The following is a 16,039-nucleotide window of genomic DNA, read 5'->3' as shown; positions in this document are numbered from 1 at the left end:
TCTAAGGATCAGTTACCATCACATATATGTAACAGTGTAACAGCGCATATGTGACGGTCCATAAGATTGGTCACTTTCATATAGAATAACTTAAAATTGGGATGTTAGCATCTCTACTGTGAGGACTGTTGTATGAACATTTCAATGCTTAAAATGTTTGAACATTCCTTATGGAACAGAATTTAAAATGGGCTAAGGTTTGTAGCTCAAAACATGTACTAATGATGATTAAAAGCTATTCAAATTTTTTATCTACCATCTTCTTCAATGAAAATTTTTGGATTATAATGCAATGCAGTACTTTTTTTGGAACAAAATTCTACTTAATCTTCTCAAACTCAATCTTTGTCATATGAGAGCGTATTTTTCGTCGAAAAAGCGATTGCCAATTTTTGACACCACTTGATAAAAATCTCTTTCTGGAAAAATTTGGGCATATGTTTAAAGTCTCTCTTCATTGAATTAACAGTTATTTGAGTAAAATGCGACCCGACAGAACAAATCATTGTGCATTGAAAAGTTCTCTCTCACAAGATTTTCATAAACTTATTCAATGTAATATACCCATACAATGTTAGTTCTTTATTACTGTGTACAGTTCTGAAGCATTATTCAGCTTCGATTTTTTTTTTTCATTTACATTCAATTTTCATATCACAATTATTTTTCTAACCACACTTATCTACACAAAAATCCTTACATTTCGCGGAACAGAGTAAATTTCTGATAGGTTCTGTAACTTACTTTTTACACGCTTTCAGACGATTGTCGAATCTCTTGAAAAATGGGAAAGTTGCAGTTGGTGGGCAAACAGACCCTGTGGAAAAATTCATAGCTCCAACAATTCTAGTTGATGTTCAACCTACGGATCCTATAATGCAAGAAGAAATCTTTGGACCCATTATTCCCATTATCAACGTTGAAAATGCAGCACAAGCAATTCAGTTTATCAACAACAGGTATGTTCTATGTCAAAACCTTTCTATAATTGTTGTTCCTGTATGACTTCATATTTTATTAGGCTCAGATACTCAAAAAAGTCATTTAAATGTTTCCATTTGTTTTTCTCTCTTCAGTGTTATTATAGCCAGCCTCTGTGTCTTTAGTTGTCTTTCCTGCAGGAAAAATGCTACCCACGAAAATAGCACTTTTCAAAATTTTCCCAAGCTATGTAAGAGCCATGAAAAATCAGTCCAAATACCTTCGCTGATAGGAATGATACAAAGGTGTGAAATACTCTAAATGTTTTGAATTTAAAGATTATTTCCGATAATTGAATTTTCTCCTTTCTTTTTTAGGCCGAAACCCTTAACAATGTATGTTTTCTCTGCAAGCAAGCAAATACAAGACTTATTTATATCGCAAACTTACTCTGGGTCGATATGTATTAACGACACAGTCATGCACTATGCAGGTGAGATAGTAAAAAAATTATTTTTTGTTGTGTAAATAAATCTTTATGAAACAAATTTTAATGAAAATAATAATGATTCTAAGAAAAAAACAACAGGATTTGAGACTTATGGATAAAAAAAAAAATTGATTCACCAATGACTTGAGCAAGCTTACGGTTCAGTCATAGTTTTTAAGTCACCCTGAATTAGGGTATCCAGAAAGCATGTTTTGTTATTTTAAGAATGGAAGGTAAGCTTATCTGTAAGTATTTTTCCTTTAACCATCAGAGGATTGTACAATCTTTGAAGACTTCTAGTACTTGCAGACACATTTAAGTCAGGTTCAGCTTTGGTAATGACAAATTTTTCAGTTCAAGTTGTGAAGCCGATGAAACAAAAGCGAGATTTGACTTTGGTAAATGCTTTTATAAGCAATTTGTCGCATTCTAAAATTTCGGAAGAGCAAAAAATGATTCCTTTCGTAGGCAACTCTCAACTCCATGTAGAGATGAAGTTTTTGTGAACATGTCGAGCTTAAGTCTCAAAGCAATGCATTCATTGTCATCTCTTGATAATGCTATTTTGTTCTCGATCGGAGCAACTCCTCAATTTTTTTGTCATTCATGTAGACAGTCATTTTTGCAGCTCTAACTCTTTCCTCTTCCTGTGGAAGCTCAACCTGCTCTAGCTCCTCCAGCTGTTTGAGGAGAGGTTTGATCAGGTCATTCGTTTGCTCCTTCTCTTTTTTCATATCCACCGCTAATTGAGCATTAACCTCCCGCCAGTGTGCTAACTCCTGCATCATTTCATCCACATCCTCTTGTAACCCTGCCAGGAGCTGCCCCAGAGGACCTGCGTTCTTTGTTAGTTCCTGTATTAGTGTTTTAACCCCTCCAACCTCCTTTTCGCCAGTGTTTCTCCGCCAGTTAGCACTTTCCTCCCACTGGATTTTTGTTTTGGCGTCTCCCTCCTTGCTTTCAAGCTGTTTCTTTGTGTCAATAATCTGCGAAACAAGTTGGCCTTGTTCTTGAATCTCCTCTGGAAAGAAAAAACTTAAATTGAAAATTGTTGTCACAAATGATCAAAATATATTAAAGTTATTATTATGCATCAATGTATAAGCTAAGCAACCAAGCCTTAATGTTATTGATTTTAATTCGTATTTTAATTTGTGCAGTTTTGGCAAGTCATGAAAATCTAGATTAAGAATTGAAATTGATAATATTAAGTCTAAAAAGGTCTAAATCGAGCCATTCTATTATCCTTATCTCAAACCACTTAACTCCATTAGTGGTAATTTTTTCCACTATGAATTATACAAAAGTTACAAGTAACAGGGGTTTTAAAACGTTTACTGACTTTCTTAAGCAATTTATCATCGAATATTTCCAATTATCATTTCCTCCCTACCTCCATCACAGAAATTTACCTCTCTTGACAGTAATTAGTAACTGTAAGCCATCAAGATGAATCATTTTTAAATGTCTTTAAGAAGAGTCGATCGGATACTTTTTGAAAGATGTTTGAACTCACCTTTACTCTCTGCGCCTTGATTGGCTGTCGGTGCTATGTAATGTGTCTCAAGAATAAACATATCATCAGCATCATCTTTATCATCCTGACTCTCCGTGAAGATATTAGTAGGTCTCTCTGTCTCGCTTCGTTGCCTAGCACCTTTATCTGGTGTAAAGACACGTTTATTGGCATCTAATTTTACAGGACGTGCCCCAATATGGGACTCACTCCGCTGATTCAGCTCTTGTCTCTGTCCGATCGAAGAAGTGACCCTTCCAGAGTCGGTTCTTTCTAGTGAATGTCTCTTCTCAGATACTTTGTCAGGAGCCTCCTTTGATACTGACTCACCGGTTTTCTGCAGTGTGTTCATGACTCTGGAGTTCTCCGCCAGTTTTTTTGGCTCTCTTGTGCTCGCTGCCAATGGTTTTGGCTCTGTGTTCATGACTCTGGAGTTCTCTGTCATTTTCTTTGGCTCTCTTATGTTCGTTGCCAATGGTTTTGGCTCTTTGACAAGATCTATCGCTTTTTTTGTCTCTGTCTCGGGTTTTTTTGTTGGAGCCTCCTGAGGCTTCTCTTGAATAACACCATTTGCATCAACTTTCTCACCTTTGCTATTCATTTTGTCCTTTCGGTTGTCTTTTTCTTTACTTCCGTGTGTATCTGACACATTCTGCTCTTCATTCTGTCCATTTACATTTTCATTTTTTACTTTCGTCTCCTCAGTTTGCTCTGCATTCTGTCTGTTATCTGTTCTGATCGGCTCGACTTGAGGTGATGAATCCTTCGTACGAGATTCTGGCTTCTCAGCTGGTCTTGTTTTTGTAGGCGAATGTTTTCTATCATCTTCTTTTGGTTTGTTTTGAGTCCTCCGATTTACTGCTGACTGTTTTGGGTCCTTGTTCTCTACTCGATGACCACTTTTAGGCACCGCTTTACTATCTTTTGTGGCTTGTGTCCTGTCAGCTGTTTTGCGATGTGCATCCCTGCTTTCAGTCTCTGAGGTGATTTTCTTCCGGGGTTTTTTCTCCTCATCCTTTTTTTCGTTTTTCTTATTTGTTTCACTAACTTTTGTTTGGTTATCATTTTGTGTTTTTTCTGAATTTTGCTGTTTATTCTTAGTATCACTATTTTTATCAATTGCTTTTCCGAGGAGAGTTAGAAGCTCGAGTGTTCGGTTCACATCTAATCCTGCAACTATCTTTGCAGGACGTGCTTTAACTTTTTCTCCCGTCATCACCTCAACTTCTGCAATTAATGTATCAAGGAACTTAATTTTTGTGTCACGATCCTTTGCATTTTCAAAATCCTTCTCTGAAAATTTACTGTCCAGAAATTTAGTTTCCTTTATAACTGATTTCACTATATCCTGCAGAAATCGGAATGGCGGCTTTTTCAAGAATTTTTCAAGCAATGGTGGCTTTTTGATGTGCTTTGAAAGAGAGTTTTGGGTTTGAATGATGAGGTTAGGATCAACATCCTCTGCCATTTTGACTGGAAAACAGATCAACATTCAATTTTAGATCATCTCACCTTAGTAAACAACTATAGTTCAGCTAGTGAAGAAATTATGTGAATAAACAGAAGTACCCACTTGATAAAGTTTACTAATTTTAAAAGAGGTACCTTAATCTCAACAAGTAAAAAATCAATGTTGAAAAAAGTGTGATGTTCAGTGATAACTTCTCACACTCGAGGAAGTGCTCATACCAAATTATTAGATATCACGTTCCTCTAATTTTTGAACATCCCATTCATGAACTGCACTCAGTATTCTAACTTAGACCCCCCTCTTATGAATTTTATAAAGCAAGGCAAGCATAAAAATGTAGCCCAGGAATCTTTTCCTCTCAAAAAAGTCATTCAGTCGTCTGAATTTGAATTGCCATATAACATTCATCTATGACCCCCTTTCACCTTTGCCATGCATAATAACGCAGTCAGGCGCTCTTGTCCCTCTTGCGTCATCCCTAAACTCTCTGGTTTTTTAAAGTTCTATTCATAATTGTTTTGTGATTCTCTTTTATTTGTTCGCAAATTGTGAATAATAATTGATGGCACTGTAAGGGGCTATTTCCTCGAAAATTGCGAAATCGTCTGTTTATAATGTCTATGTTGTTATTCAATGAACATTTTTTCGTTCACTATTATCAAATAAAATCAAGCACACCTTTCTAATCACAAATTTAAGGAAACGTATCTTTTCCCATGAAAATTGTTAAAAACATACACCTATGCACCCCTTTATGTACCATTTTACTTTAAAAAATGAAAACTCCGAGGCATCACGAAATTCAAGATTATAAAGTATACCAATAACAATAAGCCATGAATTAAATTTTGAAGGACATGCACTCCTTTATTTTTTACCAATGACAGGGTCTATCCAAAATGTTGATCCCTCTTGATTAAAATAACCCTGAAAAAATGTCCCCTTTCATATTAACTTACCGCTTTGTTTTTCCCATACGTAGTAAGCCAGTCCTCAATCAGGAATTTAGTTGTCCTTCACCTAACCTAATCCTTTTATGATCAAACTCATTTACCATTCATATAAAATTGTGTTTTTGTCTAGAAAACATTTGATCAAATGTTTTAATAAGTTGAATTTCATCGCTCATCTCTTGTCAATTTCTGAAACTCACAAAATGTGAACACTCAACTACTTAACCCAACTGGTAATTTAAGTGTAGACTAAAAAGTAAATGAACAACAACAATGAATGGGTACCTTAATGTGCTTTAAATCCATTATCCATTGTAGTAATGTGCTTCTCAGAAGGTGTTGATGTGTTACGCTTGGTTGAGCAAGGGGCAGGTGGAGGTTGTGTTGTGGTTTATGTTGCCATGACAACAGGGCAGGCAACGCTGCAGTTCATAAGTCTAAATACTCGCTTTCTGTTATTGTTTTCCTTTAAATGTTTCTTCCCAAAATTGTTTTTCATTTTTACTTTTTTCATATCAATTTATCATTTTTTCTTACTTGAAAGAGAATACAAAGTACCAACGAAGACTGCTCCGCCAAATGTGGAATTACATGTTTCAAGTAATGTTTGCTTCAAAATCCAAACAAATTAAATCAAACAAATTTAGTTTTTTCCAATTTCATGGATGGATTTGTTTTAAACTTGCGGCCCTTTGTTTGTTTTAAATAGTTGAGACATTACCCTTTGGAGGAGTTGGAATGAGTGGCATGGGTGCCTATCATGGAAAATACAGTTTCGATACCTTCACTCATAGAAAAAGCTGTCTTGTCAAGGACTTCAATCCGTTGGCTGAATCTTTAGCATCGTAAGTACCTTCAGCTCTTAATATATCAGTTTCATTTAAGTATAATAATGCATTAATCTTTTGTCCAGGAATTTTGAAAAAAAGTCTCGACATTTCTCCATTACTAACTTTAATAAACTGACCGCACAACGGCTGCTTAATTTAATAAGTATCTCCTCCCCCTTACAACTGCAGTGATAAAATACTTAATAATCATACTTTAAAGGAAGGATAGGTTTTCACTGTTTTCGACTAATCCTGTTTTTAAAATTTGGAGCTGCTGAAGGCATATCTGTCTTAGCGTCAGCTTCAGTTTGTGTCACAAAAAAAGATAAGTTTTGTTGATTTTGTAAATCGCAGTTTCTAGTATTTATCAGAGGAACCTCTGTAATGATTAGTATTTATCAGAGGAAGCTCTGTAATGATTATGTATGCAGATAGTATCACCTGAATACCAATTATCATTATCTGCTTTGTCAGATCTAATAAATTATAAAGTTTTTGAAAGTTACCGACAATAATGGAATATTACAAGTGCATGAATTCAATAAAATCAATTGTCTCTTTGCAATGGGATTTCAATCTCTTCATATTTTGTGCAGAAATTGCAGTCAAAGGCATTTCTTCCTTAGATCTCAAACTGCATTAGGTAGAATTCTATTTTTAACCTCTATAATTTCTGTGCTTTTCATTTGTTTCAGTGCACGATATCCACCATACTCTGAGAAAAAACTGAGTTTTATCTCCTTCATGATGAAACTTCCCGCTATCAAAATGACATATCTACCCCATGCCCTAATGTTTGGATTAGGTTTTGCTGCCTCTATTGGAATTAACTACTTACTCAAGGTAACTAATTGATTTTTTAATTTGGGAGTACATAACGTGTCTACGAAGCTTTTGGCATATTTTTGCAGCTCTGATGTATTATGATCTAACAAGAAAATGGGCTATCTAAGTTCAAAGGAAAATAAAAATGTTGGAAAAATTTAAGGAGTCTTCTAACCTCAAGGTCACTTCAATGTAAAATTGATCATCCTGTCGACAGTGGCAGCTATTATCAAAAGCTCTCTAAAGGTATTAAAGTGGTTACAAGCTCTTTGATACACAATGGTTTCAGCTAACAGGACCTGCAGGAAACCGTTCTCTAGCTATAAATACTTTAATAAAGATGCTTGTTTATTTTGTGGTAGAGGTTTTTATGGAATACGAATGAGGTAACATAATTATTGATTTTTTTTTTGGGTCAGAAACTAAAGTTTGACCTTAAAGCATGTCTCAATGTAGGCCACCACTAACTAAAATTGCGGTTTAACTACCTTTTTTCTGCTCATAATTATCCGTATTATAAATTGCAAGATTCAGTGTATGATTCCTTGCTGAGTACTATCATTTATCAAACGATGCTGTTTTCCCCAGACTATATATATGTGGGTTTGAGTTGAAACTTAAAACCTCTTGACCGTAGATTACATGAAACTTGATAGGTTTTGTTTATTTTAAGTCACTTCTAACCCTAGAGGAAAATTGTGCATCTGATGTAGGATATATGAGGCTTTGTTGGTCATGAATTGGTATTTGATCGCTAACATGCATGTATGACTTAGAGGACACGGTGCCTGTTGTACTTAGGTTAGGCCTGTTGGCACGATAAAAATCTATCCACAACTAAGCTAATTACTGAAACCGAAATTCTCACTTTGGTTTTTTCTCTTCTCTTTGCAGACTAAGAGGCAGAATTTTTTGAAGTAATCATTTGACAAGTTTTTAATTTGCTGTTGGATAAATTCTCCAATGTTAATAGGTAATAGGTGCAATCATATTTTATTCTTGGCCCTGTTTTTTTAAAAATGTTGGGCCTTTACAATATACGTTACAGTAATTGCCTTTAAAAAATAAAATATTTTTTTGTTTTATCCAAACTAATGGTTTCTATTTTAAATTTAACAAAATATTAGATATATATTGTTGTTGGAGATTTGAAATTAAAACAAAAATGAAAAGCTGTCTCCGTGACACAAGTTTTTTTTTATCATAGAAAAAACTGACGCCAAGCCTCAGAGCCAAGAATAGAATCGTGACTGAGATGAGCTGTAATGGAATAATTTAGAAAATTTCATTAAACTGCTATGAAAACGAACTAAAGGGCTTTCTTTTAAATTCACCTGATTTTGGACTTTTACCCCCTTTTTCATCTTTTAAACTCGTTTCATCGGGTGATTTTCGTCAGCTGCAGTTGGAATGACGTTCACATTACTGTCCTTCGTAAAATTGAATGGTTAACACTACAGATCTTACACTCAGCGCTTTACATATGAGATGTATTAAATTTAAATAATATTACTGTAATTAACAGTAACTATTGTTTGATTTAATCATCTAAAATTTAACATCTAACATTTTAAATAATAGGTTTCAAGGACTTTTAGTCTGTAACATTTAATATCAATTTTGGTGTGGGTTAGCTGTTTGAAAGTTGACTGTTATGCAAACTATGGATTGGGTATTTGTTGCAAAACTGAGGATATTCATTTCACATTTTTTACTATTTATAATAGCAAAAAATGGAATGTTGTCCTCTCAAATTCTTTCTCACACCGCCTTGATTCTTTCAAATGGTAGATACAGGGCAAGTAACAGAAAAATATATCTAGGTGCCTCAAAGAGCATGTTGTGGGTCTTGCATTTAAAAAATAGCACTGGTATTTTGCTGTGCTAAGGAAAAACGCCGTACGAGCATTCAAATGTCGTAAGATTTTCTCTCGGAAAAAATTTATTTTTGAAGAAAATAATGAATATTTTTCCTCGAAATTTTCGGACCATTTAGGTCAAATTACGAACGAAATTCTCTGAAAAATCGGAATTAAAATGTTTACAAATATTCCCGGAAATACTCGATTTTTCCTAAGAAATTTGGCTACGCCTAAAGACCCATTAAGCGTTTTTCCTTAGCATGGCATTATAGGTGCACCACAAACAGGTCTCCAGGCTGATTTTATTGCTTTTGAATGACGGTCTTAAATGCGGTTTCAAATGTATTATTTGGTGATTGTTTAACAGCATGAAAGTTAACTCGTAAAGGTTTGATGGGGCCAAGCTTACAACAAGGGACTGAAATGCTTCTCAGGTTAGTAGCTCTTGAATTGTTTGATAAAATGAGAGTGCCCAAGAAAGATGGGCAAATCCCCAGCTTAGAGCTAAATGCTTGTAATAGGGCTGCTGCACTGTTTTCAAAATTCATTTAAGGAAACTACGCAAAAAATGCAAACGCATTACTTTCTAATTTAATCTTTAGCGGAGAAAACGGCTTTAATAAAAAATCGCCGTAGTCCATACTATTTCAAGTATAAAAATATCATGCAAACACATTTTGTGATGTTAGGTGAGGAATGTCCGCAGTATATCTTGGTCGATTATATGAACATGATCAGTCAAGCTTTTGTCGTTTTATTCTCACTAGAGAGGGAAAATCTCTTATAGAGTATAATTTTCCTAATGGAGTTTCTGATTGGATGTAACAGGTGTTGCACCGAACAGCTTAACTCCATGAGGGAAATTATACTCTTTGGGAGATTTTCCTTCTATAGTGGGAAGAAAATGATAACAGCTTGGCTGATCATGTTTGTATATTCAACCAACTTGTGTGAATTGACTGTTGCGTCTCACTGCCTTGCTTTTGTAAATCTATTAGTCAGCATTTGTTTATTCAATTACGGGTTACAATTGGAAAGGGAGGACCGTCCTCAGAATACAAAATCTGGTCGAAGTGAATGTTTTAGAAAAATTTTCCTAGGACAAGGAAGCTGATTTGAGCTATTTCAAGTGCAGAAACCAATTTTTTACCAAAATTTACCCAAGAGTCATCTACCTGCAAGAAAATTTCTGAATCATGCGATAGCTGACTTTACGAGATCAACATTTAATGCTCAATCAAAAATCAGTGAATTCAAACCTACCACCAGTGAAAAAACCAAAGTCAAAGTAGGTCAAATTGGCCAATGAAGACGAACTTAACGTTCAGCAAACTACTGAATTCGAACTTTACATTACATTTTCTTTCTATTTCTGCCTCTGGTACAATGGTGTATTTTCAGATTTGTCAAGGAAAATTCAGTACAGTAAAAAAATCAGTCCACCTTTAAAGACACTTATAGAAATTAGTATAGTGGCCAATGGGCCACTTAAAGAGGTATAAATTAAAGCGCCATGCAACACATCGTCCATTTTGAATTCCACAAAGGAAACGAATCTCACAAAGGCGAGTCTGGAATTTGACTGAAATATAAAAGTTCACAATCATCATTGGTTTAATGGCAAAAACACAAATAGCATCATGTGTTTAATGTAATTTCCATTTAGTCTGTGCCAAAAATTCTTGTCAATATCTTGTTCAGAAGTTGATTTCAAAATTTTAAGAAGGAAACATGTCCTGTGATGCTTGATTTCAAACTCTTGTCTCGTGGTCCATGGTAATATTTGGTATATTCCCGTTGCAGAACTCTAATGTACACACTCTTCGTGGTAAATGTGCTTTTTCTGAGGTTTCTTAAAGCATAATATTAATAATTTTATCAAATGAATTGTTTCAGATGACATCACAAGACGATTCTCCGTCCATTTGAGTTAAGTGAAGGACAATGTGCACTGAGACGGTGGTGTCCTTTTTTATACGTGTTAATTTGTAAGAATTTTTATCCGAGTTTAAACCCGGTGTTATAAAATCAAAACTAGTCTATGCGATGTGGTTTTACTACGAACTTAAATTTAAGTTACTTCTAAGTTTTTTATAAAATGATTTTCTTCTCTATTGTACTGGTTGATAATATTTTTAAGTTGAATAAATTGTTCTTTTTTTTCCAAAATTAATTATTTATTCCTTGTAACCTTGTAAATGCAAAATTGCATTACTAAAAGTCAATTGATATAATATGGGTCAACATTGCTGAAAATAGAATAAAATAACTGGGATGTGCGGAGATTTGGAGCACCTGCAGCCTTATTGTTGAAATTGTGTAACTGTCGACAGGACTAAGGAGGAATGGAGTTATATGATTGTTCTGCTTTGTCAGTTGTCCTCTTAGTCATACCTATTTTGGGTGGAACCAACAACAAACTATCAGCAACATAAAAGGTGTTTTTAGGCTATTGTTGATTCCACCCGATATAGAAAATAACAAAGAGAGCGATCAACAAAGTCGACCAATTATGCGATTCCTTTTCTGCTTAGTCTTGTCTTTTCCAGTGACAAGTTCTCAATTTCAACAATCCGGCTGTAGTCTTTCTGTTCTTTGAGACTATCCTTAAAAATCCCTGTTGGTAAAAAGAGGGTACATGAGTATAAAAATAAATGATCAAATGATCGTCTTTTATTTATGAAAATTTTAGTAATTCAGCTCGAATAAACCTGACATATTCAGTTTCCTTCACTACTTTACAGCATGATGGGTGACGTGGCAGCAGTGGCTGGCCAGAAAAATACGAAGTCCAATTTTTTGATAAAATTTATTATTAACAAACAACTTTTTACATGCAAAAGGGATTAACATTTGAGTTAAATACACCGAGTCACAGTATACATAATTGTAGTCATGACCTAAATCCCTCCGACATAATTTTTATATTTGCCACAAATGACCACTTAATGTGCTGTCATTAAAGAAAACTATAAACTAAAGAAATAATCCAGGAGAATCGTGTATACTAAAATAATTACAAAGAAAGTTTAAATTTCAAGTACATTGTTATCCAGAGGATGTAGGACTGAGGACTAGTGATGAAATTAGCCAAGTATATCGATGGCTAAATGTCAAAAAATGCGTTTATCAGATTGAGACATTGTCAGTCTTCACTTATTTTTTTTAATGGGAAGCCAGCCAACAATTCTCATTGAAATTATCTGTGAATTTCCTTTGCCCATTCTATAAGAATGACACAAAATTGCAAGGAAACGATTGGATTGAGATACACATTTTCCGTACTTAGCTATCGATATGATCTAGACAAAAATAATTGTTACTGAGAGTTGAATTTAAATTAAAGATAGGGCACAACTTGAGTTATAATATGCTTCCTTAAATTATATTTTTTCAAGAAAAGCAATCTCCTATTAACAGCATAATTGTTTAAATGAGATGACGGGATGAAGGATGAACTTAGTCTTCACTCAAATTCTATTTTATGATTTTACTTTTAATCTCTTAGATAATAGTACCATTTAAAACCAAAACATAGTATCACAAAATAATTTTGTTGGGTTTGTTCAATGAAATGGGAAAAAAGTGTCTTCATCATGAAAAAAGAAAATAAACTTAAATATTAATTTCCATTGCCTTCAAATGGAAAGTAATAACGTTGTCCTCCTGTTCAATAACAACCCATAAACAAAGTCCAAAAACTTCCTAGAGTTAGAATGACTGCCATTTTAGCACATGCATGGAGCCGTGGAAGTACAAGGGCAAAAACTTCAAACCAAAAAATTCAAGGAATGCAGAAAAAAACCAAGAATAGTGCCTTTCCCTTGGAAAATACACTAAAATCGGATCTCTTGAAATGGTTGCTGCGGTTGCTTCTTGGGTTTTCAGCATCGGAGACCCTCTTTCTCATCCGAGGCACATTGATTGGACTCATATGTGTTTAATAACAATCGGTTGGAAGTTATTTTTAAATGGGATATTTAGCAATAAAAACAAACAAAAAAAAAAAAACCCGACAACCATGGCATAATAATGGGTACAAAATTGTACAATTTTTACAGCCAGAGAAAAATACAAATTGACAAAACCCAACACTATAAATAAAATACTCAAATCATATACTGGTAAGTAATAAGTAACAAATGCAAAAGAAAGAGACTGTAATCCAACTAATCCTTGGTACTCGATAAAAATTGATGACGAGAAAATGACAAAAAAATGGAGACAAATTTAAAGCTGCTACCTCTCACTGATGCAACTTTTAGTGAGAAGAGGATATGTACACAGTTTTGCTGAATGCAACCATGGAACACTCAAATTTCTACAGGACTTGACATGTGTACTTTTATATTTTTTGCTATTTCCATGTTATTATTAGTCTTCTAATATAGAGCCAATATCAGATTAAGGGGTTGGAGAAAATCACAATTTTAGGGAGTTTGCCGGATGAAATAAAGGTCCTATTGAAAATTTGAATGCCAACATTTTTGTGGTGTCCAAAACATGACATTTTGGTACCGCTACATGATGATGAGATGAATGAGAGAGTTTTGGAATGGTTTCCACGCTTACATGACAGATGATCGACTATTTACATAAAACTGATACCCTGAGAACGCTAGCGTGAAAAGGTATAAGCAGGCAGCTATCCAGCAGTTTTGGGCATTCTGGAAAAAAAGCAAAGAGGAAACATGAATACATCAAGCTTTATAATTAAAGTATGAAAAGGCGAAAAAAATTAGGAGTCACATTAGTAAATCGGTAAAAGAGGAAATTCCAGCACCTAAGTGCGGAGAAATTCTGAATCATGATAGATTTGAAAAATACCTTGTGTATCAAGCACCAGAATGCAGTTACTTAAAAGTGCACTAGTGTCAATTTAGGTGAAATTTTGATCCATCTTTCATTTCTATGTTTGGATCACACTTAGCAAAAGGGAACCAATACGATTTCAGTGGTGTGAAAATCATGCATCTTCGACTCTTCGTCAAGTAGTTTAGGTTTCTCAACCAAAAAATTGTTAATTTTTAAGGAAATAGATGAATGGATCCTACACATTATATTACTGATGCATTTTGCATTTTTGAAAGGAAAGAAAAACCAAACTATTAGGTAGCTAATTAAAAGTGAAAACTTAGTAAAGGTATATTACAAATTTTGCCAACTACCATTGAGCAGACCAAATTAATTTTTTTGTGACGGAAAGCACAATTTTTTTTGAAATGGCCACAAGAAAAATACAGTCTCAGAGTCATTGGCTCATTAAAACAAAAATTTTAATCTACCATTGAAAAACTGAGAGATTACAGTTTTTTTACTCAAATAGTTCTTGGGTGAAAAAAAATAGGAGAACTTGTGTCCTGAATCATCCTTGGATTTTATTGTGGAGCATCGTTAACGTGTGCAACTTCCAATGAGTGATGTATGAATATCAACTCGGCAAGGGCAAAAACAAATATGCTGTTGGATGTAACAGGTTTTCAGCTATCTAAAACGCTTGAGATCAACATAGGGTTATTTGAACAGCTACGATGGGGACATTTAGGGAACTTTTTGATCACGGCAGATAAGCTGCAGAGACCTTTAAAAGTCATGTAAGAGTTGTTGTTAAAAGATTGAGAGGTAGGTGAAACAGCTCGTACCTGATAAGCAACTCATCAAATCTTGAATAACCTGAAAAGAAAGCAATAAAAGGAAAACTCACCAAAGTGAAGCCTTTATCAACTTCCGCATAGAATTCACCCGCACTGTTATACTGCTTATTTTCCGGCATTGGTAAATCTTCCATTAGGGCAACAGCTCTGACATAGTAAAAGAAACCCATCAGCACCTGAAATCAGAATCATACGATCATGAAGATATTTTGCAAGTCTGCAATTATTGATGGATTAATGACTATCAAACCATTCTCATAAGTGCTGAAGATCCATTTTGAAAGGAAAGCAATGACACAGATACATTCTTGGTTGAGATGAATTATCGTTTCACCGAGACTAGAGTTCAGTCTGCTCATTAGAGTCATTACTTTATAAAGCTCTAGCTGGGTGATAGTGAGAGAAGATGGTGAGAATTTTTTTTCAAGCTCATGAGGTTGCTTAGCTACAGTCTTCGGCTTGATCTCTCAAAGCATTGAGGCGCATTCACACGGCATGCCAAGCTGCTTGTCGGGCCACCTGACATGCAGCTTGACAAATCCTCCAGCAAACGTGCTTCACGGTGAGGATAGAAGACTTTTCAAAGGAGGGCTTGTCAAATGGTCTCCACCGACCTGTCAAGCTGCACATCAGGCAGCCTGACAAGCAGCTCGTCATGCCGAGTAATCGTGTCTTGGGGTGTTTAGAGGGTAGTAAAGAATACATTGAGTAGTCTTGGAGTGCTACTACATTTTCTTTTTATCACTTCTGTTTAATTTGCTGACTGTGCCACTTTATATCTGGGGTAGATTGGACAACAGGTCATCCACTAAACAGTCTGCAGAAAATACCGGGAGATATTGACAATATCTGGAGCAAACACAATGACATAGTTGAGATCAATTATACAATTCTGTGTGCTTCATCACTTCATACGAGAATAAAATTTGTGTTTCATAGTATAATGTGGCTCATATAATCCTAAAATTTGTTTGGATACTTGGCTAATGTTACGACCCTCATTCTATGCTGACTGTAAACACAGTGACCACCCCTGTGATGCTGCGGGTCAACTGCCATTTCTTCTCCTTTAGATTTTCACAAAGACTGTTCAGATTAAATCTGTTGTCAACGCTAAAGCAGAGGGTGCCCTAAAGAGCCTACATATAATGAAAATAAGTCCTGCAAGTTAAATGGGAACCGAAATCTAGGAGTGAAAACAGTCCAATGCCATGGACGGCCATAATGATCCTGGTTCAGAGTGAAAAATTGACTTACCAATTGGATTATTCCCCAGATGCTAATGACTAACCCACACAGAGCTAATTTCGGGCCGCAAATCTTCATGTTGCTAAACTATAAGAGAGAATTAAAATAAGAAAAAAACTAGTTCAATATTTATAATCAGGACCTGCCCAGCCTTATCAAATGAAGATAGCTGTCATGTGATCAGGGCAGAGATTATAGAAACTCGATTCCTGTTTCACATTCCACGTTTATGGGTCTCCGTTCCTTCCATTCTTTCGTATTCCTTGACG

The 16,039-nt window shown here is 35.0% G+C and overlaps 3 protein-coding genes across 5 annotated transcripts in view; 1 reads left to right on the top strand and 2 right to left on the bottom strand.

Moving 5' to 3' along the window:
• The window catches only part of Aldh-III (Aldehyde dehydrogenase type III), a gene marked incomplete in the record, with an annotated part of 60,574 nt that extends 49,537 nt beyond the window's left edge, over positions 1-11,037 (top strand). The window contains 5 exon segments of the mRNA XM_072301222.1: positions 762-959; positions 1,299-1,414; positions 6,061-6,196; positions 6,877-7,024; positions 10,765-11,037. Coding sequence (XP_072157323.1) covers positions 762-959; positions 1,299-1,414; positions 6,061-6,196; positions 6,877-7,024; positions 10,765-10,797 — 631 coding nt within the window.
• IFT54 (intraflagellar transport 54) lies at positions 1,421-6,054 on the bottom strand. Of its 3 annotated transcripts, none has more exons than XM_019051153.2 (3): positions 5,358-6,054; positions 2,928-4,400; positions 1,421-2,432 (listed from the first exon to the last, which is right to left on the bottom strand). In XM_019051153.2, exons 2-3 carry the CDS (start codon positions 4,393-4,395, stop codon positions 1,972-1,974), a joined length of 1,929 nt encoding a protein of 642 aa, XP_018906698.2. In that variant the 5' UTR covers positions 4,396-4,400; positions 5,358-6,054; the 3' UTR covers positions 1,421-1,971. The 3 variants fall into 3 exon arrangements, with proteins under 3 accessions (XP_018906698.2, XP_018906699.2, XP_018906697.2); XM_019051154.2 differs by having other exon boundaries at positions 5,637-6,054; XM_019051152.2 differs by having other exon boundaries at positions 2,928-6,054.
• Positions 11,038-12,008: 971 nt separating the features above from the next.
• RNASEK (Ribonuclease kappa) lies at positions 12,009-15,972 on the bottom strand. Its single transcript, XM_019051139.2, has 3 exons — positions 15,780-15,972; positions 14,573-14,698; positions 12,009-13,535 (listed from the first exon to the last, which is right to left on the bottom strand). The coding sequence occupies exons 1-3, from the start codon at positions 15,846-15,848 to the stop codon at positions 13,437-13,439; spliced, it is 294 nt and encodes a 97-aa protein (XP_018906684.1). The 5' UTR covers positions 15,849-15,972; the 3' UTR covers positions 12,009-13,436.
• Between the last annotated feature and the right edge of the window lie 67 nt (positions 15,973-16,039).

The sequence above is a fragment of the Bemisia tabaci genome, chromosome 6 (genome assembly GCF_918797505.1).
Source record: "Bemisia tabaci chromosome 6, PGI_BMITA_v3".
Taxonomy (NCBI): Eukaryota; Metazoa; Arthropoda; class Insecta; order Hemiptera; family Aleyrodidae; genus Bemisia; species Bemisia tabaci.
This window is presented reverse-complemented; position numbering and strand designations above follow the sequence as displayed.